At 34.8% G+C, this 27,436-nt stretch overlaps 3 protein-coding genes and 1 non-coding gene across 8 annotated transcripts; 3 read left to right on the forward strand and 1 right to left on the reverse strand.

Moving 5' to 3' along the window:
* Positions 1-1,482: 1,482 nt before the first annotated feature.
* On the forward strand, positions 1,483-8,916 carry Ypel (Yippee-like). 3 transcript variants are annotated; one of them, XM_072898585.1, is made up of 5 exons: positions 1,483-1,801; positions 6,973-7,365; positions 7,978-8,021; positions 8,580-8,688; positions 8,776-8,916. In XM_072898585.1, the coding sequence occupies exons 2-5, from the start codon at positions 7,264-7,266 to the stop codon at positions 8,863-8,865; spliced, it is 345 nt and encodes a 114-aa protein (XP_072754686.1). In that variant the 5' UTR covers positions 1,483-1,801; positions 6,973-7,263; the 3' UTR covers positions 8,866-8,916. The 3 variants fall into 3 exon arrangements, with proteins under 3 accessions (XP_072754686.1, XP_072754688.1, XP_072754687.1); XM_072898587.1 differs by lacking the exon at positions 1,483-1,801 and adding an exon at positions 2,637-2,723; XM_072898586.1 differs by lacking the exon at positions 1,483-1,801 and adding an exon at positions 6,092-6,586.
* A 2,572-nt stretch (positions 8,917-11,488) lies between these two features.
* Positions 11,489-14,198, forward strand: LOC140669082 (uncharacterized). Its single transcript, XM_072898583.1, has 5 exons — positions 11,489-11,629; positions 11,873-12,222; positions 12,298-12,569; positions 12,677-12,908; positions 13,016-14,198. Exons 1-5 carry the CDS (start codon positions 11,598-11,600, stop codon positions 13,186-13,188), a joined length of 1,059 nt encoding a protein of 352 aa, XP_072754684.1. The 5' UTR covers positions 11,489-11,597; the 3' UTR covers positions 13,189-14,198.
* A 301-nt stretch (positions 14,199-14,499) lies between these two features.
* Trnac-gca (transfer RNA cysteine (anticodon GCA)) lies at positions 14,500-14,571 on the reverse strand. The gene has a single exon. It is a non-coding gene; the product is annotated as a tRNA-Cys (tRNA).
* Positions 14,572-15,065: 494 nt separating this feature from the next.
* Positions 15,066-27,309, forward strand: LOC140668738 (uncharacterized). Of its 3 annotated transcripts, none has more exons than XM_072898023.1 (15): positions 15,066-15,243; positions 18,172-18,511; positions 18,623-18,957; positions 19,889-20,165; positions 20,364-20,612; positions 20,790-21,214; positions 21,419-21,674; positions 22,009-22,943; positions 23,053-23,685; positions 23,942-24,348; positions 24,536-24,874; positions 25,651-25,727; positions 25,828-25,982; positions 26,278-26,348; positions 26,534-27,309. In XM_072898023.1, exons 2-15 carry the CDS (start codon positions 18,303-18,305, stop codon positions 26,696-26,698), a joined length of 4,533 nt encoding a protein of 1,510 aa, XP_072754124.1. In that variant the 5' UTR covers positions 15,066-15,243; positions 18,172-18,302; the 3' UTR covers positions 26,699-27,309. The 3 variants fall into 3 exon arrangements, with proteins under 3 accessions (XP_072754124.1, XP_072754126.1, XP_072754125.1); XM_072898025.1 differs by having other exon boundaries at positions 26,265-26,348; positions 26,534-26,673; XM_072898024.1 differs by lacking the exon at positions 15,066-15,243 and adding an exon at positions 16,339-16,415.
* Positions 27,310-27,436: the final 127 nt, after the last annotated feature.

A 27,436-nucleotide genomic window follows, 5' to 3' on the forward strand; every position in this document is an offset into this window, starting at 1 on the left:
GTGCGAGTCTATCTGTGCCAGTTTTTCTATCAGTCACATTCTCTAGTGACATTCAAGCAAAAATCATGAATATTAATAAATATTTTATATATTTTTTTTTTTTTGGTTAAGACGATAAACTTTTAAGTTATCTTCTGCGTTTCTTACTTTTTGGTTGCCAACTTATTAAACAATTCGAGAAGTTCCAGAATACTGTGGACGTCACATCGGTATATAAGTAAAGTAAGTACATATCGCGCAATAATATAATGGAGATATATCAGATTAATTAAAAGATATGCCTTTTCCTTTTATTGTATATTAGTGTAAGAGCTAAACAAATATTGCGTAAAAGATTATACAATTTCATCATTAATATTTTTGAGACCTGTGAGATGTGTTTATACAAATATATAAATATATATATATATATATATATATATATATATATATATATATATATATATATATTATTTGCTATGTTTTATAGAAAGAGCATACCAGAATTAATGCAAGAGTGAATTTGCGTCGTTTCCTGTGAAATTTGATATCGTCTCGAGATTACAAGATTATAATTAATTTTCTAATTTTTCAGATTATCGTTTATTGCATTAAACATTTATCAATATCCTCGAGCTAAAATTCTTTGAAGGCCATTTTAAATTGAATGTATAATACTTCACATTTTATTTATTTGCGTCTTTAAAGTTAAATTCGCAAAAAAAAAAAATATTTTTATTTTAACTAGATTGTAAAATAATTGATATTTCTTTAATTTAATTAACTTTGAAAAATTAATCCAATTTCTCTAAGAATATCGCTAAATCTTTCGTGAATTCTGGAATGTAAGGGAATATAATGTACGAATGAGAAAACGTGCATTAATCAAAATAGTAGGATTAATCTTCGAGATTTGCTAAGCGTCACTAAATAAACTATCTTTAAAAAAAAAGTCGTATGTGCAACAAAACAGTATTTTCAATAATTATCTATATTCAGTTGGCGAATTTTATTTAAATATTTTTAAAATATTTATAAAGATGTCAGACGTAGATAATTATATATCACAGATAATTATATATATATCTTCATCTTTAAAATATATAATTACATTTTCTAAAATAAAAAATAAGACAAAGTAACAAATACTTTCATTTTTATAATACAATTTTTTTTTTTAATGAACGGCATCTTTTCATCTTTAACATATATAATTATATATAAATTCTTAAAGACATATATATATATATATTAAACATGTACAGAAGTTTAACGACAATAATAATTGCATAAAATTCCCAATGCTGGGAGAAGCGCAGAAAAAAAGATGATTGATTCGAAAGAAAATATGTAGCTCTTGCATAAATATCCCGGGCCTTGGCGCGCGTATTCATAATACATATTTTGATTTGAAATCGCTAGATTCGCGCGCTCTACCGGCGGTGTCCGAAGTCAGGGACGCGACGTGCGGCGCGTGCGCGCGAAACGGGTCACCGTGTGCGCGATTTCGCCTGCGGACGAACCGAAATAAATCGAACGACGAGAGCCGAGAGTCGATCAGAGAGCAACGATCAGCAGTCACGGTGTGTAGCAGCCTCGCTGGACGTGCAAGCGCGTCTCGCGTAATTTAGTAATGATCGTGACGAACTGTCGCCGTCGCCGTCGTTGTTTGTGGCACAATCGTACAGAGACGAAGCAGCCGTGATCCGTGGTCGTTCGCGCTCCGAGCCCCGAGCCGCGAGAGAGTAGAGAGAGGAGGGCCGAGGAGAAACAACCGCGTCGTCGTCGTACGCTGCTGCAGCGGTCACGGATGCATATGGAGGTACGTAAAGAAGGAAAATAAAAATTCAACCTCCAACCCTTTCCCCCCTTGCGTCTTTGTTTTGTGTCCGAATAATTCTCCCTCCTCTCCCTTCTCTTTCTCTCTCTCTCTCTCTCTCGATTTTTCTCCGCGTGTAGATATGTATGTATGTCGTATGACGCACGATCGCGTCAGGTGTTTTCCACGGCGCGACGAAAATTTATTTGGACATCGTCGAGCTCGTCGATTCCTAGCGGTGAATGCAACGATGCACACGATATTAGTAAGCGACGACACGCCATCCGCGCGAAATCGGGCTGATGGAAGCGTAAGACGACCGCGCGCGCGCTTCCTATATATCGCTTTCGATCGGTATAAATAAGTCTGTCTCTCCTTGCTCTCTTGTTATTTCGTCGTCTTTCCGACCCCGAAAGCTCTCTCCTCTCCTCTATCTATCTATCTCTATCCTTCTCATTGTCAGTCGTTCCCGATCGCGACTTGTATACAAGCGTACAGTCGCAGAACCCGTAGTCACGTACTCCATACTTGCCGTCCGCCCCGAACTACGCATTATTGTTTTTTTTTTTTTTTTTTTTTCGTAACTTTCGTAACATTCGGGATTCGGGACAAGGGATTATATTATTTTTATCCCGCGCGTCGAATTCGATGCGTTATCGCGCATCGAACTCGTAATAATAATGCTCGCGGATACGTCGCGTTAAATCATCGGGTTTGTGTACGTTCTCAGCTGATGGGGCTTGTCAGCTGCCTCATTCGTTGCTGCCTCGTCCCCCCCTCCCCTCTCGTCGTTCCCCTACCCTTCCCTCGCGCCTCTCCTCGTTTCATCTCGCTTCACCTCACCTCACCGCGTTTTCGATTCGCTAGGCGTACTCTGTCACTCGCTTGCTCTCGCTCTCACCCTCGTCCTTGTCGACGAGCACAGGTATCGTGTCAGGTTAGCAACCCACAATCCTTTCTTCTCTTGCCCTCTTTCTTCCTCTCTTTCCTCTTTCCTTCCTGTGTTATCAATGGATTAGTTCGCTTTCGATGATTTATCGCAACAACTTTGTTGTTCATCGAAAAAATTTATCGTTTCGTGAGATAATATTTATTTTATCAATTTTCACGTGCGTATGCAATTCCCCCTCGCCCCCCCCCCCATTACGCTCGATTTCTTGTTATTTCCGCGAGTGATTACCGAGACGTTCACCTCGGATTTTTTTTCGTGCCCGTGAATTCGATTCTATCTATTTTTAAATGAGAAATCGATTCGTTGTCTTTTCAGATAAAATCTAAGACGCTAAGAAAGCTAAGTGCGAAATCATACGCAGACATTCGTAACGACGACAATATAATCGCATTTAACATTAACTGTACTTCACCGAGACACGGGTGAAAATAACGGAATCCTCTGACCCTTATTCGCGATCCTCTCTTCGATTCTTTTACAATATACCGATGTATATAAATTTAAACGAGGCTATCTAAACATAGATTGTAGATCTGATGTAAAGAAATGTTTAGGCTATCCATTTTCCTTACACACGCGTGACAAACTCACGCGTATACACATGTATACTCGTGCGATAAGTGGGATACACGGATACACAAGTGGCAATGTCGCCAGATAACGCGACGCATCTACGATGTTTTGTATACATTAACAGCTGATCCAACCATCGCGTAATAAAAATATCGGGATCATTATCTCAGCCAAGTACGCTCTCGAATGTTTTATTACTCTCGAATTAAGATCAGCGTTACAATATCTCTGAGTTAGATTTTTTCATAATTATTTTGTCATTAAATAATCGATGTCTCTAATTGTAAATGCTAATTATGAAACGAATGTCTAACGAAATACTGATTTTTTTTACCAGATTTTTTCTACTTCGGAAAAATATGCAGAGAACAAATATCACATATATTAATGTTGCAAAAGAAATATATAATGTTTAAGATAGAAATAAATATTTAATTAATATTTAAAATAGAAATATAAATATGTATGTGTATTAATAATATTCAATTAATATTTAAATAGAAATTTCTGGTATTTTTTAAAATATGTTTGTTAAAAAATATAAGACTGAATTCGAAAAAAAAATCAGAATTATGGTCTATAAAAATTCTGCGCATATAACACTATACGATAACACGACGATCCGTCTTTGAAAAACAATCTGTTATTCATATTCCATGGTCGCGCTGTAAAGAAAACGAATACATATGTGTGACGACTAACAATGACGCGAATTAATTAAACTAGACATAGAACGCTTATCCTTCATCCTCTCTCTCTTTTATTTATTTAATTGATGTATATATAATTTGCTTAGTGCATTGTATCTGTCTCTCGTATGTAGAGTCGTGAATGTCGTATCTCGAAGAGACACTTCTTGTTTTTCGAACTACGCAATTGCGCGCATAAACAACATGAGGTTATTTTGGCGCGCAATAAACAGCTACGCGCGTTAAAATGGCACACTCTCGGCCGATCGATCTTTCCGTGATATCCGATTATTTCCTTCGCGTGGTTGATCGGCCGAATTGCTTTTCCTCCCTGGCTTGCGAAGAACGAGGGGAACAGGTGAATTCGCCAAGTGTCCTTGCAAGCCCGTGCGTCGGTCGATCGAAGGCGGCGTCGCGACGCGCCGCGTCGCGTCGCGTCGCGTGAACCTGTTGGACAACGGTTTTATGTACATTTACAGCTGACTGGACTATCAGCTGACTGCGCGACAGATCGCTGCGCGCGCGCGCGCGCGTGGACTCCGCTGTTTTCTCTCTCGTCTTCCTGTTGCACGTTTCTTTCCTGGCGCCTCGCATTAGCTTCCTCCTCCTCTTTCGACATTTTATTTTCAAAGACTCCCCCCTATCCTCTTTTTGTTTTATTCCTTCACGAGTCACTTGAAAGTTACAAGTTAGATTTGTTTGTCATCGAACGCATACAGAAGCTCGTTGAGAATTAATGAATCGTTAGCTTATTTGAATCCTCTTTTCTTCGTCATTATTCGAGAATATCTATATTTCTCAATCGCGATGATTTAAAATGTTAGCTGGATTTGAGTTGGATTCCTCGAGGTATTTCGTGGCTCTCTCTCTCTCTCTCTGCCATCTTCTCCTGCCTTTTTCCTGCGCCGTAATCAGTGCGTTGCGACAATGTTACGAAGAGGGCAATGGCACCCGCCCATTCGATCCTCGTTTGTAATGTAGCTAATGCGGGGTGAAGGGTGAACGACTCGCGTAAATTCTCTCTTACACACAGAAGACAGTTTATAAATAACTGGGAGCAAGGGGAAGAGGGGTCTTTGTCCCCCGCACTTGGGTCCTCGGTCGTCAACCCCTCGATCATTTCTCTCCAAGTCACCCGGAGCTTGTACTTTATTGGGTTTCTTTAAAAATATCAAGTAGATTTATCGCGATATTGGTGAAGGGAAACTACGATGTTTACGACCTAAGACATTTTATAATCAATTATGTTGAGTTTATCGTTACTGTCTTTGCCCAAGAATTATATATTTTATAATCATTATATATAATATAATTTAAAAGGAGAAAAAATACATAAGCATTTGGGTATATTTTTCTACTTTTTAAATTTCCTGTAAAATCTTTTACAAAAAAATATTACCTTTTATATTGTGATATTCGTATGTGAATAAATAATTCGATTGTATCTTATTTTTCTTATCTTTTTGACGAGCGAATTGATTATGAATTAGATAAAATTTTTCTCAGCTGCATACAAGTTTCCTTTCTTTAGTCGATCGCCGCTGCTGCAAGTCTTGGCGAGTTGCTGAGCCGGTCTCTTTTTCTTTCTCTTTCTCTCCTTTCCTCTCCTTTCCTCTCCTCTCCTCTCCTCTTTTCGTCGTCGCCTGTGTACTTGCGCGAAGAGAGAATAAAAAAGACGCCGGTGCGTCTACAATAAGTAGCAATGACCTTGACTAGTATATTGACTCGAAAGTCCCGGTCTCTTTGTTCTCGGCCATCCGTTAGGAAACTTGTTCCCGTACGCTTTTTCATTCTTCTCTTTACACGAGCTGGTCGCCAACAGAGACAAGATCGAATTCAATTCATGTATATATAGATACTCGCAAAATTTCGAATAAATTTTAATATCCCAATAATATAATTGTGATCTTGAGAATAATCGTATTCGTTAAAGTGTCTAATTATAAGGATGATACACTCGCGAGTGATGTATTTCGACGCACTGGGAAGTTTCAGTTGAATCTCCGCGAGGTCATCGCGGGAATCAATTCCGATTAGTGGTGATTTTACGGAGAAGCGAGTGCGCGATTAGCATTTATAAAACGTCGACATCCGTTCTAAGGAAGAATAAGAAAGAGACTCGAGCGTTTCTATTCGTGCTTTGCGCGCAGATAAAAAAACCTCTATCTTTTAACGATTCATATAATAACGTCCTTGTCTCTTTGTTTGAACGCGCGCCAGCACGTGGCGGCACGTCAACCGATGTTGTGTAGTAGTATACGTCGATGCAATTGCTTTTGAAAGCTACGCCTCGCATCGCTTTCAACGTCATTTCCGCAGCTGTCATTGCGCTCTTCCCCACCCAGTTGCCAGTAGTTTTTTTTTGTTTTTTGAAAGATAAAAAAAAAAGATAAGAGAAACCAGGAAAAACGCGATAACCTTTATTAATGACTGAAATAAAGACTTTCGAAGACAGAGAGCTTCTACAAAAACAATTGGTTTCTTTGCATATTTACAACTATATGTAATGCAGTTTACTGGCAGAGATATTCATCGCGTAATCCACGTACGTGCAGATCGATATATCGTCAGCACGTATGTATCTCGTGAAAATTGTAGAGCTTGTAACAGCAAAATTAGTTTTCGAACTAATATAACAGTTATAATAAAAAAAAAAACTTATTTGCTTTGCGACACGAATGTGAAACTCGCCTTGTTCAACTATCTATTTGTTTAGCAAATAGCTCAAATTTGTGTCAAACTTGTGTCAAATTTCTTCGCGATAATTAGGAGACATATTTATTTTATATAATTAATGATTTGATCAAGACTCATGTACGCAAAAAAGAAAAAAGAAAGAAAAAAGAAGTCTCTCGAGATCCCGTTGTAAAACAGGCTTGACATATATATATATCAGCTCGAATCGATTTGAAATGAAGATCAACATTTTCATTAATTTCCTTTGTTTTTATTTCTCACAGGTGTCCCCGAACCGGCGCTGTCTGAACCAGCTCAACAGCTGATCGGAGCACGAAGCGGCGGTGAACGGGGCTACTATCGCACCACCACCCCGCGTTTCGGAGAGAAATTCAATTCCGCTGAACGTGAAGAAAAGAAAGGGAAAATAAATAAATAGAGAGAAAACGCAAGTCTCTCTCCCTCTCTCTTCTCTTCTCGCGGAGAGAAAGAGATCTGTATCCTCGCGCTATTAGCAAAAGGATAGAGGATAGCAGCAAGAGCGAAGTGTGTCTCGCTCGCTTGGATACGCCACCATGGTGAAAACTTTTCAAGCGTACCTACCTTCCTGTCACCGCACTTATTCGTGCATTCACTGCCGTGCTCATCTCGCCAATCACGACGAACTCATCTCTAAGGTGAACCGTGCACCTCGATCAAGTAACAAATCTCTAGTCTGCATTTCTTTCTTTTTAAAAAAATCTGTTAAAGTTTCCGCGATCTTTCCTAGAAATCATTACTTAAACTTTTTTTAAAAAACGCGGTCAAAAATTATTTTTATCTTTATATTAATGAAAGTTATCGCTCTATATATATATATATCGTTAAAATGTGACTAGTGAGATATGAAGAAACCAATTCATTTTGACGTATAATACAAGAAAAAAAAATTATTTATTTTTTTGCTCGTGACATCGTAATCTGCAGAGAGATTAAGGGAGTTATTATGGAACTATTGGGGGAGAGATTTTCAATCGAAATGATTGCCTTTCTCACCAATGGAAACCAATCATGTGATTGGAAAAGATCATTGTCATTGGCTCCTCATCATAACAATAGTGTGATCCCAAGAGGTTCATAATAGCCTGAAGAAATCATAGTCGGAAATTCGCTTACCGGAAATACGCGCTTACGTTCGACATAAATAGTTCCATAATAGCTAATAATAGGAGAGTGTCTCCTAACTCGATGTCTTGTTTTATCGTGTACATTATGAATGAAACTAAACTTCTGTCCATTTCGCATTTCAGTCCTTCCAGGGCAGTCAAGGTCGTGCCTATCTCTTTAATTCCGTGTAAGTATAACTATGTAACAATAAGATATTAGATAAATGGAATAAAACAATTTTTTTATTTTTTTATCTTTGAGGGTGTCAATTATTTTTATAATACATACATACATATGTACATATATACAGAGTATCTCAAAATTATTTTTATCCTTCAATCAAGTCAATCTTTTCTTAGTAAAAATTTAATACCATTTTTTCCTCTCTTTAGTTTTTTATAGTTAATATATTTAAATTTTGTAAAAGAATAGAGAGAAAAAGAAAGAAATTACTTGAAAATAAATAAAGAAGGTTTTTATGCCCCAAACTTTCTTTAATTGATAAACATTTTTTCAATTATTTATGATTAGAACCAACATGATTGGAAATAATATCAATAATTTGTGAGGCATTAATTGGGAAAATTGAAATAAACAATTCTTTTTAGCTTTGATCTTTTTTTCTTTGTAGTTTTAGTTATAGTTTCAAGCAATGATTGGTAATTTTAGAATATGTGTGTTAATATATACAGATATAAAAAAGAGAAACATTTTGCAAAATGATAATTATAATATTATTACATAGGGTGAACGTAGGTTGCGGACCTGCGGAGGAACGAGTTCTGTTAACTGGGTTACATGCTGTCGCTGATATCTATTGTGAATGTTGCAAGACCACGTTAGGATGGAAATATGTTAGTTATCCCATAAAATATTTCAAATTAATTTTGAATAAAGAAAAGTTTAACAAAATGAATCATGATTAATAATGATATTTTTAGGAGCATGCGTTCGAGTCAAGTCAAAAGTATAAGGAAGGAAAGTTTATAATCGAACTTGCCCACATGATCAAGGAGAATGGATGGGAATGAAGAGCGGAGGGGAATAGAGAGAGACAAGTTCTCCGTGCCTCTCGTCAAACTTTTCCTGATAATGCCTACAACGTTGTTCTAATTGCAATGTGCGGCCCCTCTCTATTCGAACCACCAACGAAAGTCTGTGATTTCATTTGTGATTTATAATCTTAGTAATCTTCGTTTCGGACGATTCAACATCGATTTGCTTCTGATCAAATCGAGCAAGCGAAGAAGGCTATCGCAGCGATCCGTATTCGCCGATGTGGACACATTTCACCAAGTATTGTAAAGAAATTATTTTTCAATGGAAGAAAAAGAGTAGCGTAATAAGACGATAATGTCGAGTAACGGTGGAATATGATAATGAAGGTGCCATGGTGAAGATAAGGAAGCGAGATTGCTCGGTACGAGCAGTGGGGTGCCCCCCTCTTCCTAATTTTGAGCCATTATCTTTGTAGACATTGCGTGGCATCGTGTGCATGTCAACACTGAATGTTAAAAATTAAAACGTGCGGGGCACCCCGACAATCAGTTTTATCTGTTTTACGCACCGGAACAGCGCAAGTGCCACAGACTTTGCCGGACTGATTGCCTGCCTGCCGCGTCTGTCATTGGAATTTCACTGCCGATATTCCTAATATTAATTAAAGAAACTACGTTGTATTTAGAAACGGCGTAGTAGTAGTCTTAGAATTTAGCATATATTATAGAGTACTAAAGCCTATATTACATTATTATAGGACCTCGTGGATAGAGAAAAATAGGAATAAATAAGAATGGAGGCAAGAAGAGCAGAGAGGAAAGAAGAGAAAATGGGAAGAATTTGAGCGAGTGAATGAGAGAAGTAGAAAAGGGGGATGATAAGATAGAAGAAACGTAGTCAACTTTTGTGTCACGTGTGCATGTTTGGTTTTATGTTCATCATGCCTGCCAAACTGTCTGTTTATCTAACAACAGTTGCCACTGTTATTACAGTAGTATCATGTTGTAACATGTTTATCTTCTTCATCGGCTGAGTAGAGGGGTGTGAATTGAATTTTTCGTTGTGAGATTTTGAAGAACCGTATATTTGCGTGCGTGTTAGTGTGTGTGTGTATGCGTGTGTGTGTGCGCGCGCGCACCTTCCTATATGCACGTAATATGATATATATCTGAAATATAAAGGAAAGGGTAATTGTTCGTTTTCTTTAAAATATCGATCTCGTTCGTAAATATTTTATAAGATCCAACTGTGTATTTACGAGATTGCTAGTAATGATGGTCACGATCCTACGTAAAAAGATAGTCTGTCACCGAGGATTAATCTATATTGATCACCAAATATAGATAAGCGTCCACGATTGAATATCTATAATCGCGAGTTGCCGTTTTCTTATATATTACATTTAGATGCATTTTTATGCAACGTATGGTCCTTACGTAAAAAATTCTCCTTCGGGATATCATTACAGGCTGATTATACGAATCTATCATTTTCGCTATATTTCTTGACAAGTTCTTCCGTTGCTATCTTCTTGTTATGATTATCGAAACGAGAGTTGATAAAAATTTTTAAATTTATCAGCGATTATATTTTGTGGCATTTGCACTTATGCTATTAGTGAAAATCAAACAAGTTATGTTTCTTTTCTCTCTCCTCTCTCTCCCTCGCTTTCTCTCTGTGCATGATACTTAACGATTAAATTAAAAACTCGTATAAATTGTTGCGTTTAATCGATTTTTGCATAGAAAATTTGTTCTTGTTTATTGTTAACAAGAAGATAGCGTTATTGCGTTTATTCATTAAGCGATAATCCGTTGATATATTGTATAAAATACTTTGTACGATATATCAATGCTCTCCTCGTTTTCTGCACCGTTTTCCACAAGATCACACAGACATACGTGCAAAAACATACGTTTATCTCTTTCAAGTGCATCCATGTGAAAGTGCAGTGTATTCATGCGTATGTAGAAAAATGTCTGCCCGCCTACCTGTTCGATAGATTGAGACTGGTTGCTCGACCGAATGAATGAACGAGTGAATGAATGTGCCGGCCTAATATTCACGCTGTCACTCAAAGAATACTTTTTATATTAATGTGCCGATATCTCCTTATCCGCACTCACCTCTTTTCAGAACCTTGTTGAAATGTACCTATCAACACTAATTCCGTAGTCTTCTCAGCCTCCACAACTTCCACCATCACAGGATTTTGCTTTGTAAAACGTGTTCTTAATAAAATAATAAAAATAAAAAAAAAAAAAAAAAAAAAAAAAAAAAAACCCACAAAATATTGAGGATAATTTAGACGCATTTTTTTCTCTCCAGAGTTTATAAAATGTAAATCTATTGTATTTTATGTAAATGTTTTCTATATTTATTATGATTTTTTTTTTTTTTTTTTATATAAAAACGCATTTTATGAAAAAGATCTCGACAAAATTTTAAAAAGTAAGTACATTTTGAATCCTTTTTAGGGCTTAAATTGAACGTCTTTATTTCCGCCCAATTTCGAATAATGTAGAACTCCATTTTCGCGCATGTGCAGTGCGTTTTGGACCTCGCTATAGCAAAATATCGACGAATATATGCGTTACGCCATTATAGGCAGATAATAATGGATTCCATCGTAGTAACTTGATATTTTCCTGTTAGCGTTTCTTAATTGTTTTTTTTTTTTTTCACTTTTTGTGTATAAGTGTGGGCAAATTTTTATTTATCGTTATTACATATCTGTTAAACACTATCTATTACCTTAGAGTTTATGATGAAGAACGCAAAAGTTAAAAATGCCAGGTAAATAAAATCATGGAATGTCAAATGACAGACAGATATGTGATTATTAATATACAGTTCCTGACACTTGCTCTGATTGTAAGAGAAAGATAGAGGTTCTTGTTTCATTGAGATAAATAAAATACTACTGTTTGTAATTCACATCAATTATACATTAGTTATAACAAATTTATAATTTATACAAATTATAAATCAGTTACATAATAATGATATTACGTTTGTTTGTAATACAAATTTTTACAGAACAGGAAGTTTGGGAAGTTTTAGCGATGGAGGTGGATTATTTGATGTTGTTGTACGACCAATGTTGCAAAAAGGACACGAGGGAGAATTGTGCAGTTGGTTAAAGGAAATCAGTCTAATTCGCACAGTTTCCAATTGTCCTCATTTGGAATGTAATGGACGTAGTTTAACGTGGAATCCTGCAAGAATCATAGATAAATATATTTGGTGTTGTCCCGGTTGCCAGAGAAAACTGCCAATAAGGGAAAAATCCTTTTTTTTTGGAATAAAATGTGATTTGCAAATGTGCCTTCAATTGATACTAGGATGGTGTCAAAATATTCCCTGTGAAATTACTGCTTCATACTTAGGTTCTTATTTATATAAATATTTTATGGCACATTAAGAAATATCACACAGAATTGTATATATATATGTTATTGCAGATATCAAGAAACATGTAGTTAGAAAAACGTACGAACGATGTGACGAAGTTTCTGCAATCTATATGAAGAAACATCCAGAGGATTGGTTGTTAGGCGGTGAAGGTGCAATATTAATAGTGGATGAATTTCCTGGTGGTTATATGATGGAACGTCAACCAGATCTGAATTCTGCCAAAAAACGCAATAATAATTCGCACACAATAATATGCATTGCAGAAGCGAATGCTATACCTCCACGCATATGGTTGCATATGATTGAAGCTGTACCAGAGGTAATGAAATGTGTAATTAGCGATTGTTGTTTTATTTATTTATTATACCAAATATATAGATATTGATTACTGTATAAATTGCTTTGATTTTGTGCCATATCTTACAGCCACAAAAGATTGATAAGCTACAAGTAGGGATCAATAAGTGTAACATGGTACAAGAAGCTTTGAAGGAAATTATGAAACACACAGTGCCAGGAAGTTACATAGTAGCAAATGATCGTGCTTGCTGTTGCAGTTATGAATCTTTACAGAGTTTAAGGCAGTACAAAATTATCAGTATTGAACAGTTACAAAAATTTGACCCACCTGGTAAAAGTAAACTTCTTGACAATCTTGGTAATTATTTTTTTTTCTGTACACTAATGTATAACTAGATGTGTATATACTTCTCTATCTGCATAAACAGTTTTCGCACAAATTAATCGTTCCCATTAAATTTTAAGAAACAATTTGGCAAAGCGCCATTGAAATCTGTGAGGAAGTTCAAGAAGCTACGCACACTTCAGGCCAATATATCATTGCTAGACACTTATGGAGACAGAAATTTGGAACATCACCCTCTACGGCTTTTCAAGATATGCTGAATCACATTGCAGAATATTATCGATTTTCCTAAAATTAAGTACAAATAGTGAAATTTTTCTTGGATCGCATCATTATAACATCTTTCATATAAAATGCTGACAAAATGACAAAATGCTCCTCCAAATAACGCTCGATTTTTTCGATGAGCGTACATACTGATGGATATTGATTGAGAAATTAGATTTTATATCTACAATATTTCACAAATTGCCTTACATATAAAAAGATGAATATTTATAAATGATATATATTCTATAAGATTTATTTTTTATATGCACATAAAGTAAAAATTAATGACTATACTATTAAGTCTTCCAAGTACTATTAAGATATTACTCTATATATAAAATTATATATATATATATATATTTATATATATTGACAATAATTGTTGAGAAATTAAAATTATAATGAAGGATAAATGGACATGAGCGAGGAAAAGTAAGGCAGAAAGATTCATAAACTATATCTAACGTTTTCATAACTGTGCTAATATTGACAAAAGCTATGCATTGAAAGACTGAGATTGATGCTATCAATAGAATATACAAAATAATTTCAAACAACATGTAGCAATATTAGGATAAATTGTAATAGCACATATTCATAATTTGTTTTCTAATTGAAGAGATATTAAGTGCTATAATCTTAGGTAAACTTTGTATTTTTTTTCTTTCTAGTATATATTCTCTCTCTAGTATATATTCTCTCTCTCAAATGTTTAAGTACGCACAAAATTAAATTTATAGTATAACTTTATATTTTACTATATTGTTTTCATATATATGTTTGTTTATAATGTTAACATTAATTGTTGGACGTAATTCTACATCTTTAAAAGAGAGAGGGAGAGTAATTATAGTGGGCCAATCGATCTTTTGTGAACCCAATCTTGTAATTTTTTAATAATTTCTTGATTACTTATGATTTATTACTAGAACATTAAAAATAGATAAAAGATAAAATTTTAAAAATTATGCTGTTATCAATTAATATTTTTTCAAATATTTAAAAAATATATTAAAACAAACTGATGATTGTTGACAAAAATTAATCATTTGCTACAAATTTTAGTAGTATGATTTTTTACTAATTTCTGATTAAATTGATAATAAAGTGTAAAAATCAAACGAGATTTATTTATTGTTCCTTGTTTTTTTTATATATAAGTAATAATAATATTGCCAATTTGTATTAAATTTTGTATACACGTATATAGATACATGTATATAAATATGTAAAACAAAAAAAAATAGACGATTACAACAAACAATATCTTAATTAAAAATTTTCAGGTTGTAAGACAAGAAAATAAATAATATATAACAAAAATTATATCGCGAGGGGGCACCCGGGTTTGAACCGGGGACCTCTCGATCTGCAGTCGAATGCTCTACCACTGAGCTATACCCCCAGTTATTAGTTCGAGTCATATACATAATTTTCTGTCAGAGTACAGAATTAATTTCATTTATCAAATATAATTATATGAAAATGATTTATACAATTTCGAAATAATTTTGATTAATCAAAATAATTATTGCGTTTGCAATACACTTTTCCCTCATTTTCTTAGAAAAAGATTTTTTATTTTTCTTGCAAATAATTTCAAACTTTTGAGTTTTTTAAATTAAAACAGAATTTAATATAGAAAATGGACAAATTTTATTTATTGTAATTTTTATTAATCTTGATAATTTTAATAAATTTTTTCACTTTAAAAAAAATTTTTAATTTGTTAAATTTCATTTCAAAGGAACTCTAAACTTTTTGGAAAACACAAGACCTCATATCTCTTGACAGATAAATCTTTTTGCACTCGATAATATAGAAGTCTGTTTTTATTGGTACGTTACTGAGACGCGGTGGTAGCTAAGCAACCTTTACATTAACTTACTCGTGCTAATGCAGAGCGTTCAGTGCGCTTTCCACTCTCTAAAGGTGCGTTTCACTCTTGTCAAAATGAATCGGCCTCGTGGTCGGAACAACATTTGACATTTCACTGAGCTTTGAGTTTTTGAAATCTCGCGCCATTCGTAATGATGAGCAAACAATCCAATTTGATTTCGTAGTTCATATTGTAAAGGTAAGAACACAAATTAAATATGCACATTGAATATCACAACTAGAACGAGAATCGATTAAATTCTTGTATATTGTTTGATTGATATCATAAAAGTGTTAATGCGTTTCTCTAGATAATTTATATCATTAATATTATTTTTATTTTTTATTATTTAAGAGATTATTTTCTTTGTAATTTTTTTATCTTTTTAAAATTATAGAGAATTAAAAGAAATATATAAAAAAAATCTGCCCTCTCTCCCTCTCTCTCTCTCTCTATCAAATAGAATATTCGGAATATTAAAAAATATATTGTGAAAGAAAAAATATAAACAATATTATAAAATATATATATAAACAATTTTCTTTTTCTGTAAAGGATAAAAAAAATAGAATATAGTATGTATTAACATTTATTGTATTTATATTAAAATGATAATACTTCATCTATAAAACAATATCTTAAAATTGGTACTATTTTTTCATTAATTATTACATTCATTTATTTTATTACTTTTAATTGTTAATTTATTTATTGATGTTTAATTTATAAAAATTTTTAATTATTTTAAGTATCGATAAAAAGCTTCTTAAAATATTCTTGTAGAAACAACAGGAATATATATAGTTTTCATATTTTTATTAATTGATATATGAGTTATATATCAATTACATTTTATTCGCTGATTTATGTATATCATTCATTTTGTATCAAGCGCAAGAAATATATATATATATATATATATATATATATATATATATATATATATATATTCCGTAGAACAAGAGTGAGAGAGAATAGCAGTTTTTTTTTAAATTTTTGTGGCAAATATGTACGTACATGATTTATGCACCGTGTTTCGATCGGTTACCAATTCGAATCTCGCAAACAATAAGCACACGTGATATTTGAGGCGTGTATATGAGATACATGTAACGCGGAGAGATGTTGCTATTAAATATTAATGACGCAACATCACGAAGTACGAAGGTCTCAACGAATTATTAACGGAACAATAACGATCGATGTGCGGCATGGTGAATCAACGAAATAACGATTTCCAGTCATCGCCGCATCGTACGGTGTGAGTTCGTTGCACGTATCTATCGCGAGATTATAAACTGCGTAAGAAATCTCAGACGTTCCTTTTCAAGGTTCGACCGATCTGAAATCGATTTTTCTTCAATACAAATGTGAGATACAGTTAATTTTTACAATTAAAATGATTAAAAATTAACAGAACAGCTAATAAAATAATTACGTTTCTTTAGTTAATTTTACAAGGATTTTAATAAAATTTTAATTTGAAGTTTAATTGCACACAAATATTTGTTCTTAAAATTTAAGTTTTTTTTAAAAACCTTGTTTACACTTTAAGTTTCTGAAAATTCAATTGTTTGTATGTAATATACATAACAACAGCTTATTTATCTCTACTAAAAAATTAATTAAAGTTAATTGTTTATTTCAATTAATTGTATCTCTTTGTAATAAATGTTACTATAAATAGCTATTATAAATAATATATGTAAAGATACATTGATACATATGAAAATAAAATAAGAGCAAATATTTATAATATCTTGTATTTTTTGTAAACAGATGAACAAAGTATTGTTTCGTGAGATCATTGTATTATTACGATTTATATATAATTCATGAGCGGATATTTTTATGCTACTTCATACGCGCTTTATTAGTCCAATATTAATTACTTTTCTATTAATTGAGTAATCAAAAAATTATTTTTAATTTAAAATAAATACATAAGATGCTATTTTTCTTGTAAAAATAAATATATATGTAAGATGCTACCTCTTACTAAGTAACAATTAATGCCATAAAAAATAAAGCAGTTTAAATAAAATAAAACGCTTATTTTCGGACAGACAAATATTATAATCGTATAGATCGCGAATTAAGAAAAATTAAATTTAGATTTTCTAAATTAATTTTATTTATATAGAAAAAAATGTTACACAATTAATTTTTAAAAATTGTGACATCTACTTAAAAATTTGAAGTTTAGTTTATTTAGTTTATCTGTTCACAAAAAAATACAATATATTTTTGTATTATCAATATGTTCTTTTATATTATTTATATGTATTTTTATATTATTTAATTAATCGAAATGGACAATTAATTTCATTTTACTTTCCAATATAAAATGTTGTGTATATACACTCTCTTTTTTACGTAACATGAATCTAAAAAATATTTGTAAATATTGAATTTCGATGAAAAATAATTTTGATTATAAATGGAAAAATATAGATATTTTTTATTTTAATAATTTAAAATACACCTCTGACAAATTACGAACAAGTAAAGTTACAAGGACAGTTAAATGAATCAGATTTCAGAATAAAGGATGATAAAACTTTTACTTCATTTACGTCGCCGAGACTATAAGATTCACGCTATGCATACCGAGGTTAAACAGCCTGGGTATTTTAAGTAATCAGTTTCTTGACGGCTCGCGGGACGATCCACGCCAAGTGAAGATTAGAATTCGACACGTGGCGACCTTGCCGTGGTATCAACCATTATATGGTTCTTTATAGGTAGCCGCGTGTTGTGACCATTGGTTTCTATGGTAGCGAGTGACCTGGTCAGTCCACCACGTGGTCAGCTTTGATTTAGAATCAAAAATTTGGGTCGTACTTTAATAGGGCTACATATACTTTAGACAAATTTTACGGCGATGTATCTTCCGCGCGCAGACATTTAAATCTAATCGATATTTTGAATTTAACGATAGCTCCATTTATTATTGTGTATCGTTGCGAAATGCTCGGAAAATGTCGAAATATATTAATCATTTTAATTTTATATCAACGCGCAAATATATATATTTAACATTTATAATATTCAAAGCTAACAATAAGTGTCGAGTATCATCCTGTACGTTCGCAATAAACGTTTACAACTTGAATTTCCTTTAAGCTGCCACCACTTTACTCGGGGTAGAAGGACCGAGCGTCCTCTTCGACGCGATGAGTTCGATCCGTCGAGAGGTCCGAGGATGCCTTCACGCGATCGGCCGGCGTAGTCGTGGGTAGGTGCCAGAGACGGGCATGGACTCGAAGACACCGCCGATCCCGTTGAAGCCGCAGGAGAAGCCTCAACCTCAGAAGAGAACAGAACGTGTGGCCGACGTGTCTTTGCCCCCGCTGACAACTTATCCGAATCCTCGTACCAAGGACAGATCGCTCATCGGTACATCGTGGTCGCAGAATCCCAGGCTTGCGTCGCAGCAGGATCATCGCAAGAAGAGACCTTACAAGTAATGATATTGACCAGATAAAGACTCAATATTGATTCCAAATCGTTTAAATTTGTCTCTGGGTAGTTTAGATAATCAGAGTTGATTCTCTAGAAACTTCCTCTATTTCAGAGTGCTACACATCGGCGCTACGCCCTTGATGCACGCCTGTCAACAGGGCGACAGAGCGAGGGTGTTGAGATTACTGAAGGAACAGGGAGAAACAATCGCTTACAGAGATCGCACGTTAAGGAACGCTCTTCATTATTGCATGGACGCGGGAACCGGTGGTGCGGTCGCCGCGGCGGCACCGGAATTGGTGAACGCCCCGGATGCCGAGGGTCACACGCCACTTCATCTGGCGGTCATCGCCGGCGATACTCAGCTGGTCGCGGTTCTCCTGGCGAACGGGGCCGATGTCAACGCCAAGGATCTTGAAGGGCACAGCGTTCTTCATTGGGCTACTGGTATTTGTTATCTGATATACATATCAAAGCTAGAAAAATATTTCGAAAGCATTCTCACAATCGTGAAAGCTCGCAAGCCGCAGGTCGATGGATTATTTTAGTATTTTTTAGCGAACATATGTTCTTCAAGATAGCAGACATTTATTTCTGTATACTACTGTATGAATTTGTCAGAATTTTATCTTATTATATTAAATTGTCAGAATTTTATCTTATTATATTAAATTTTGATCCCTTAAAGAGTCGTCCTACGATCTTGAAAATAATTCAATTCAAATTTTTGATCATTTATATTATATTTGCTATTTTAATTCCATTCAAGTTTTTGAATGAAATATTTTTACATGTATTTATAAGTTTTAAATTATACAAAAAACTTGAGAGTATTACTATAATCAACTCGCTCATAATCGCGATAATACGTATTCTCGCGTGATCGTTAGCAGACCAAAGTGACGTCATCCGGAATGACCTACTGACCTTACTTGACCACTACACAACGCCATCATTTCCCCGAAGATCGGAGGGAATGATATGCGCTCTGCATTTCACCTGTCGTCCAGCTCTTAAGGGAGTTTAATGTACGACCGCGGACAATTTGACCTTCTAAAAAGGGAACAGTGTTCTAAATAAATTTCGCATCGTGTCTAAGTAAGAACACAATTTCGAAACAATCAACTAATATATTTCGAATGGAATTTATTTAATAACATTTTATTTAAAAATTATTATTTAATAAAATTTTAATTTGACTCAGGATATAAAGGAAAATTGATATAAAGATTGCCCGCAATTCAAAGGAAGCATACTTAATAAGGGAATTCTTGACGAGGGATAGCCTGTATTGTATCTTGTCTCTTTCGCAAAATCCTTAAAAAATATCTAAAAAAAATAGAAATAATAATAATAATAATCGGAAATTAATTTTCAGTCTGCGGAGAAGCGGAGTGCGTTCGATTAGTCTTGGCAGCTGGTGCGCGACCTTCCACTCCCGATTTACGCGGTGGTTCTCCGCTTCACTACGCCGCCCAATGCTGCGGAGCGGCCGCCACAGCCGAGCTCGCGGTTCCCAAGAAGGTCGGTTTGAAGGTTCTGCAAACGCTCCTCGAATTCGGCGCGGATGTAAACGCAAAAGACGAAGATGGACGACAGCCGATTCTATGGGCGGCAAGCGCTGGTAGCGTGGAGGCCGTATTGGCTCTGGCAAGGTAGATGACTGGTCGTCATAATTGATTTAGTTCTTTAGTATCAGTCTATATATCATAGATTTTTATCAGAAATTGTAAAAAAGATTCGAAATGAACTCTCCCTGTAAAATCATACCATTTTAGAGCGATAATAAGACAGTGTTAATAATTATAATTATTGTTAATTTGAAATAATTTATTAATTTTCTTACGATTCAGAGCCGGAGGATCGGCGGCCGCGGGTACTTCAGACAAGGACGGATTGACGGCGCTTCATTGCGCGGCTTCCCGGGGCCACGCGAGATGCGTGGAAGCGTTGGTCAACTTGTGCGGATCTCACCCCGACCACGTGGACGACAACGGTTGCTCCGCGTTACACTACGCCGCCACTTTGGGTCATGCTGACGCCACCGCACTTATTCTTAAACTCGGCGCGGATCCTAATCGTCAGGATCGAAAGGGTAGAACGTAAGATTGCGAAAAGTTACGAATAATTTTGACTTGCGCAATCGGTCTTCCTAATGAGACATATTCTTTAAATAACTTTTTATAATCATGTTGTTGTAGTTAATACATACGTTTAATTGATATTTTAACTCTAATTAAAAGTATTAGCTTCGAATAAAATTGGACACCTCTTTTCAGACCGGCACTTTGCGCCGCGGCTAAAGGGCAGTTGGAAACCTTGAAGATTCTGAGTCAACACGGCGGTTCGCTTCACGTCAGAACTGTACGAGGTACAGGGATCGGTCACGAGGCAGTCGCATCCGGTAGAATCGAGTTGATAAAGTGGCTGGCGAAGAGGAGACCAAGCACGTTGGACGTCGCTACGCACGACGGCAAGACACCTCTTCACGTCGCTGCTTTGCACGGCTACTTGGATGCGTGCAAGGTTCTTTTGGATCACGGCGCAAAAATCAACGCTGTTCTCAGGACCAGTAAGGGCAACTCGATGACTGCACTGGACGCGGCACTCTACAGAGGGCACCGAGATTGCGCGAAACTGATCCAGATGCACGGTGGCAGTACGGCCCAGCAGTTGAGGACGCATAAAACTGCACCGAACAAAGGTCAGATTAGGTATAGATTTGATAAATCTACCTGAGAAGCAAGTTAAAATAATAATAAATTGTAGCAAAATTTATTATATATTAAATTATATATTATATCTTTGCGAGGTGGGACGCCTCCTATTATAAGATGAATATTAAAGTTTTACCATTTAAAGATATTTAAGAATTGATATGAATTTTCTATATACGCTTTATATTCAGTTTTCACAGCAAAGTTTCGAGTGAAACATAACGGGAGCAGTTCCGGAAGCGACAGTAGTCCTTGTAGGAAAGGTCACAGAGGCCACAAACATCCCGAGCTCTACTACGAGGAACGATGGATAGAACGGAGAACACGACGGAAAAGTAATTCGAGAAAGCTGGCTCGTCGGGATAGTCGAAGTTTCAGCGAAGAGGAAGTGCGATTATCGAAGTCTACGAAAAAAGATGAGAGGAGAGCTCGAAGCGAATCTGCGCGGTAAAATAAAATAATACGAATAATATATTGTCAATGCAATGCAAAATAATACAAGGAGCATTTATAATATAATGAACTCCTTTTTTTATTTACAAGTCATTACATGAAAATTTCCAATAATTTAAATTTGTGAAATTAATATTTTTTTAATATGTCGATATAATTAATAGAGTTTAATTTTTCAAAGAATTCTGGCGATTAAAGGTAATAAGAAAAATAAAAAAAAAAAAGAGAAAGATGGAAGTGTTGCTTTTTAAACCCTTTTGTATTATTTAAAATCGCATTGCATTGCCACTGAATTTATTTTATTTAAATTGTCACTAAAAATCGATAGATACGATGATAATGGCAACAGCGAGCGCAATCTGCGAAAAAAACGAGGCAGAAAAGTATTGAGTCACAAACATGAATATTCGGATTCGTCGATCGAATCTGATAGCTGTGATTATTCTCACGACGATGATGAAAATGAGACAACCGTACAGCGGCAACGTGCAAAAATGCAGCAGGAAACAAGAAAAGACAAGAGTAAGAGTTCCAACGAAACGCCAGCCAAAGATAGCTCGAAGAAAGAGGACGATGACGACAATGAAAGCGTAAGCGACGACAGCTTAGAGGTGATTGTGGTGAGGAAATCGCTAGAAAAAAAATGTGAAAAAGTGATATCCGGAAGAAGATCGAAGACTCCTAGAGAATGCACGAAGGAGACAAAACTCACCAAAATGCACAAACGTAGTTCCAAGAAGACGTCCAGATCCGGTAAATCAAGAATATCCGATAACGATGAAAATGTGATAGATCGAGACGAATCACCCGATAAGAAAGAAAAAAGCGTAACGCTAAAAGAGCCGATACGTACTTCGGGAACACCACCTGAAGAAGATGAAGTTGACGAGAGGATAATAGAATCTCGATATCGCAGAGACGCGACGGATAGCACCAGTCAGGAAACTGTGGAGCGAGTGATTGTCACGGCGATGGTTCACAAGGATCAGATGCCCGACACTCCGAAATCAACGTTGGGGGCAACGAGGGAGATTATTCATGAAGACACTTTGAAGACGAAAACGATAGAGACAGAAGAGACGAAGGAAATTTCCGAAGATGTTACTACTTCCGACAAAAATAAGCCGGTATCGCCGCACAAAATGGATAGGCAAGATGCTTCTGGAGAAAAAATACAGGAAGTGGTGCAAGAAAGTTCCCAAATTACTGATGAAATTCAAGATGAGGATGAGAGAGCCAAGAGAACGAGTGATAAGACGCAAGGTAAGTTACACTGAATAAAGATCGAATATCGCAAAAAAAGGTACAGAATTTGTGACTACATTTACTATAAATTTATGTTTACCTGACACTGGCTATAGTAATTTTTCAGGCAAGTTAGATACATCCGAAGACGTAACACCGAGTGACGATACGCACGAAAAGCAAAAAGCGGACGAGGACAAAATAGCTGATAAAGCCTCTTATTTAAGTATCGAATCTAATGTTACTGAAGATATCGACAGTGAGAGGAAAGACAGTTCAAAAGATGAAGAGAAAGCCGATAAGCAATCTGTTTCGGATCAAAAAGACCTTTCTCAACATTCTATTATCGTGGACGAAGAAAGCGGAAAATCCGTTTCCGAAGATTCAAAGCGAGCGGAGATCGCGAAAAAGACTTCATCGGATAATGAAGACTCAAAGACACTGTCTTCGAAACAATCAGAAGTACACGAAACTACGAGTAGTTCAAAGGATAAAATAGCAGATCTGACAGGTGAGGAAAAAGGCGCAACTTTGACAAAACAGGGATCTGCGAAAACAGTCGCCAAAAAGAGCTCCGAATCGCTCGAAGATACTGAATCAAAAGAGGATGAAGATTTGAACAAGCACGAAGAAAAATCTACGGGCGTGTCATCAATGGAATCGGTGTTGAATGTGGAGGAAACTCTTTCTCCAGGAAGGACGCCTCACGATAAAAAATCGGAAAAAAGATCAGACAGAGAACGACCAGAGATTGAAACAAGTAAGCAAAAATACTACATACTTTGACATATGTAACATGTATCGCGATTTGTGACTTTTAACTTAAATATCCAACATTCAAAGTATTACTCTTTCGAGTACAAAAAATTGTCAAATAGATATATTGTCTGATTAAATTAAAATATTTATCGTGAAGAATATAATTCTTTTCGAGTTATAACTTTTTTTTATACATTTGTAAATCCACGTATTTATTCCCAACAAACAAAGATTTGTCTAACGGACCAAGATTTTAGGGGGCAAAGATTCTCGTTACATCGACGATAGTTCCTCGAGTTCTCCAAAATCCTTGAAGCCGGTTAAGATGAGACGTTCGAGACCGTCCACGGGAAGGAACGCAAAGACAGGAAGATCGTCCTCAAGTACATTAACGAAAAAACATCTGTTTGAAAGCTCGGAAGAATGTTCGTCGCATCAGCGTGCGATAGTCGCGGTGATAGATAGCACAGAATGGGACGAGGACGAGGCGGTTGAACAGGAAATCCGACAAGCACTCGGGGAGGATGCACTGGAGCGCGATACGGAACACGAAGAGGACAATGAGATGGGTGTTATGCGAGTTTTGCCAAGTACGAGCGAGGAAGAGACTCCCAGCACGACTTTAGGTGTATCTAGAACTGCTAGAATCGACTCTTTGCCTCAGGTAATTAAAAAAAAATTACCCATTAATCTGTATTATCAAACGTAATAACATTATTAAATTAATTATTAATTTTAAAACTTTTTTTTGGAAAAAATTATCAATTATTATGATTAATTAAATTTATTTGAAATCTTTGATGTACCAACATCTAATTGATTCTCTGCTAAACAAAATATTATATTATCAGGTGCAATCGACCACTGGCAACCGTTTAGTTACAATCGAGAATTCCGATCAGATCCGTCGAGAACGATTCTGGCGGAAACAACGTCGCGACAGCGGAGGTAGAGACAGCGGGATAGAACCAAGTCCGAGGGTGTCGAGAATTCCACGGAGGCGAAACGCAAGATGCTGTCCGAATACGGCGAAACAGCAAGCCCTCAATATGGAAACTATCACCAGGGACGTGCAAATTAGTCTGCGTCGTTATTATCTCGAAAGGAAGATTTTTTTCCAACTGATGGAACTAAAGAGATTGCAGATTCGTCACGGTAGAGCGAACGAGCATGTCCTGGTGAAAAGGCAGGTGAGATCCAGTTATTATTAATTAATCCCATTTATTATCAGGGTGAGAAAGTTACTTTCAAAAAGTAATTAGTTACCGTTACTTGTTGCTTATTATCAAAAGTAACTAGTTATCGTTATCGTTACTTAAAAGTATAACCATTCGTTACTCTTTTAATATTAAAACAAGATTAAGAATTAAATAAAAAATATACTTTTGTAATACATTTTATTTAAAAAATTAATAAATAAAATATTAGTAAAATATCAATAAATTTGTTAAAATATTTTATTTTAAATTTGTAAAGCCACAAATAATAAGGAAAAAATTTTAAAACACTCAAAGTATAAATAAAAAAATTTTAGTTTGCATTAAATTTATAACTATAGTCAAATACACGATATATTTTTTGTATTCTCATAATTAGTCCGTATTTAGAACGCGCTTACAAAGATGTTAGCACGTTCTAAATACCTATATGAATATCTGTTAATAATTGGAGATTGAATAAACAAAAATAGAAAATATATGTCATAAATAGGTTCCATATATAAAAAGTAACGATAAAAGTAACTGTTAAATTCGTTATCGTTACCAAAAAAAATAATTGTAACGGTAGCGCCTTTACAAGTAACGCGTTACTGCCCAACCCTGATTATTATTAATTAATATTAAAAATATATTATGTAATCATTTATCCGAATGAAAAAAGTGCATGTCGTTATCAATATCATCAGAATATTATCGTCGATATATTTCGTGAGATATTGATTTGTAGAAAATGATTTTTTTTTCAGGTGGAAGCTTTTAATAGATCTGGCATGTCTGGACCCACCCTTGGCGTCGCAAAATATGATCAACCGTTAACATTCAGGTTACTGACGAATTAAATAAGTTTAAATAGAGCATTGAATAAAATTATATTAATATTATTATCATTCTAATTGGATTTAATATTATGTCATCGTTATCAGACAATTCGAAGCGTTCCTGTACGAACAATTAAGAAGATTACAGGGAAGACCGACTACTCCAGATTTTTGCACCGAAGCTAAGCAATGCACGCAAAAGACTCATCGTTGCCATCACGCGACCAGCGCTTACACCTCTATTCCAGTGTACACGTATCGTAAGTCAATATATTCCTATGTTCAAATACATAATACATTACTTTTGCGACATGTGTGTATATGTGTTTTAATTTATATAATTATTTATACTATATTATGCTATATTAATATTTTTTTTAATACGATAAAAAAATTAAAGAAAACATTTTTATCTTTTTTTCTTTTTGTATTATAACTATGTAGCTGAAACATTAAACTGCTTTAATTTTTTTTAAGACTTAGTTAGCCGTTTATATGTATGTACAGCCCGCGAAGAGTCAGTTTCTGTACGGTGAATGTAGATTATAATTGCAGTAGGTGGAGACGTCCCAGATCGAGCGGAACATCTTCCGAAGATAGAGAGTCGCGGCAGAGGACACATGACGGTAATAGAATGCATTATACAATAAGAAAAAAGAAAACACAGACAGACAGAAAAACAAAATATATTGCTCAATATAAATTTACATAATTTTAATTTGTGATTAAAGCAAGCAATAATTTATTTTGAAATTTAATTTTGAAATAAGTTGTCTGTTATATGCATCATTTTTTTCTCCTTTTTCTTTAGGTGGAAGTGACGCATGGAGAAGAAAAACAGGTGATCGCCCTTCCGACTGAGAAGTTAGATCGTACCAAAAAATATTTTGTTACTTTCACCGTAAGGGGCGAAACGCAAGACGATGAGAAATCCAAATCATCCTGCACGATACGAAGAAATGCAAAGAGCGTATAAATTTCAAATATAATTCTTCTCCTCATCCGATGATTAATAAGTTGCGAGAAAAACGTTTAAAAAATATATACATGTCGAGAATTGATTTTTGTGTGTATAGGAAAAGGAATATACGCTTTTAAAAGCAGTGGCCTTTACGTTCTCTACTCTATAAAAATGTAGGGAATAGTAATTGCCATACGAATAATTTTGCTTCATCCTTTCATAAAAAAGTTTCCTATTTTAGATATTGTATCTATTGCAAAAAAAAACTTGGAGATCTACCTATCTTTTTTCCTTGAATCCAATAATTCTTCCTAGGAAAATTTGCTTGACGCACAAAAATAATGTAAGAAATACGTCTCAAAACTGCCAGACAAAATAAAATTTTTCAATATATTCTATATTAAAGAATCAAATTTTTCACTAATTATGCATGTTATTAAATTAATTTATACAATATTATTTATATACTTTACACAAATAATGAATATAGTTTCTTGTACCTGAACAAAAGTGTGTAGCTTGTAAATCTTCTATTTTCTGTAACCGATACATTGAAAGAAATGTGATTAGAAAGAGGACAAGTTTTATTGAATGCTGTGCAGACTCAAATTTATTGTAAGAGAAAAAATTTTTTTGCCAATATATATATATATATAAAATTAAACAACAAATTTTTATTTACAATAAAATATACATCTGTTTCATATTTTCTCTTTTTCTCTCTTGTATTTCCTAGATATATGTAAAATAAAT

This window comes from Anoplolepis gracilipes, chromosome 8 (assembly GCF_047496725.1).
Source record: "Anoplolepis gracilipes chromosome 8, ASM4749672v1, whole genome shotgun sequence".
NCBI classification, from domain to species: Eukaryota; Metazoa; Arthropoda; class Insecta; order Hymenoptera; family Formicidae; genus Anoplolepis; species Anoplolepis gracilipes.

Excerpts from the sequence above, each read along its gene's own strand:
- Ypel (XM_072898585.1), top strand. The coding sequence starts at position 7,264 with ATGGTGAAAACTTTTCAAGCGTACCTACCTTCCTGTCACCGCACTTAT. Across the intron at positions 7,366-7,977 it reads ACGACGAACTCATCTCTAAG|TCCTTCCAGGGCAGTCAAGG; the intron begins GTGAACCGTGCA and ends TTCGCATTTCAG. Across the intron at positions 8,022-8,579 it reads GCCTATCTCTTTAATTCCGT|GGTGAACGTAGGTTGCGGAC; the intron begins GTAAGTATAACT and ends ATTATTACATAG.
- LOC140669082 (XM_072898583.1), top strand. The coding sequence starts at position 11,598 with ATGATGAAGAACGCAAAAGTTAAAAATGCCAG. Across the intron at positions 12,223-12,297 it reads AATTACTGCTTCATACTTAG|ATATCAAGAAACATGTAGTT; the intron begins GTTCTTATTTAT and ends ATGTTATTGCAG. Across the intron at positions 12,570-12,676 it reads TGATTGAAGCTGTACCAGAG|CCACAAAAGATTGATAAGCT; the intron begins GTAATGAAATGT and ends CATATCTTACAG.
- LOC140668738 (XM_072898023.1), top strand. The coding sequence starts at position 18,303 with ATGGACTCGAAGACACCGCCGATCCCGTTGAAGCCGCAGGAGAAGCCT. Across the intron at positions 18,958-19,888 it reads CGTTCTTCATTGGGCTACTG|TCTGCGGAGAAGCGGAGTGC; the intron begins GTATTTGTTATC and ends ATTAATTTTCAG. Across the intron at positions 21,675-22,008 it reads GCTCGAAGCGAATCTGCGCG|ATACGATGATAATGGCAACA; the intron begins GTAAAATAAAAT and ends AAAAATCGATAG.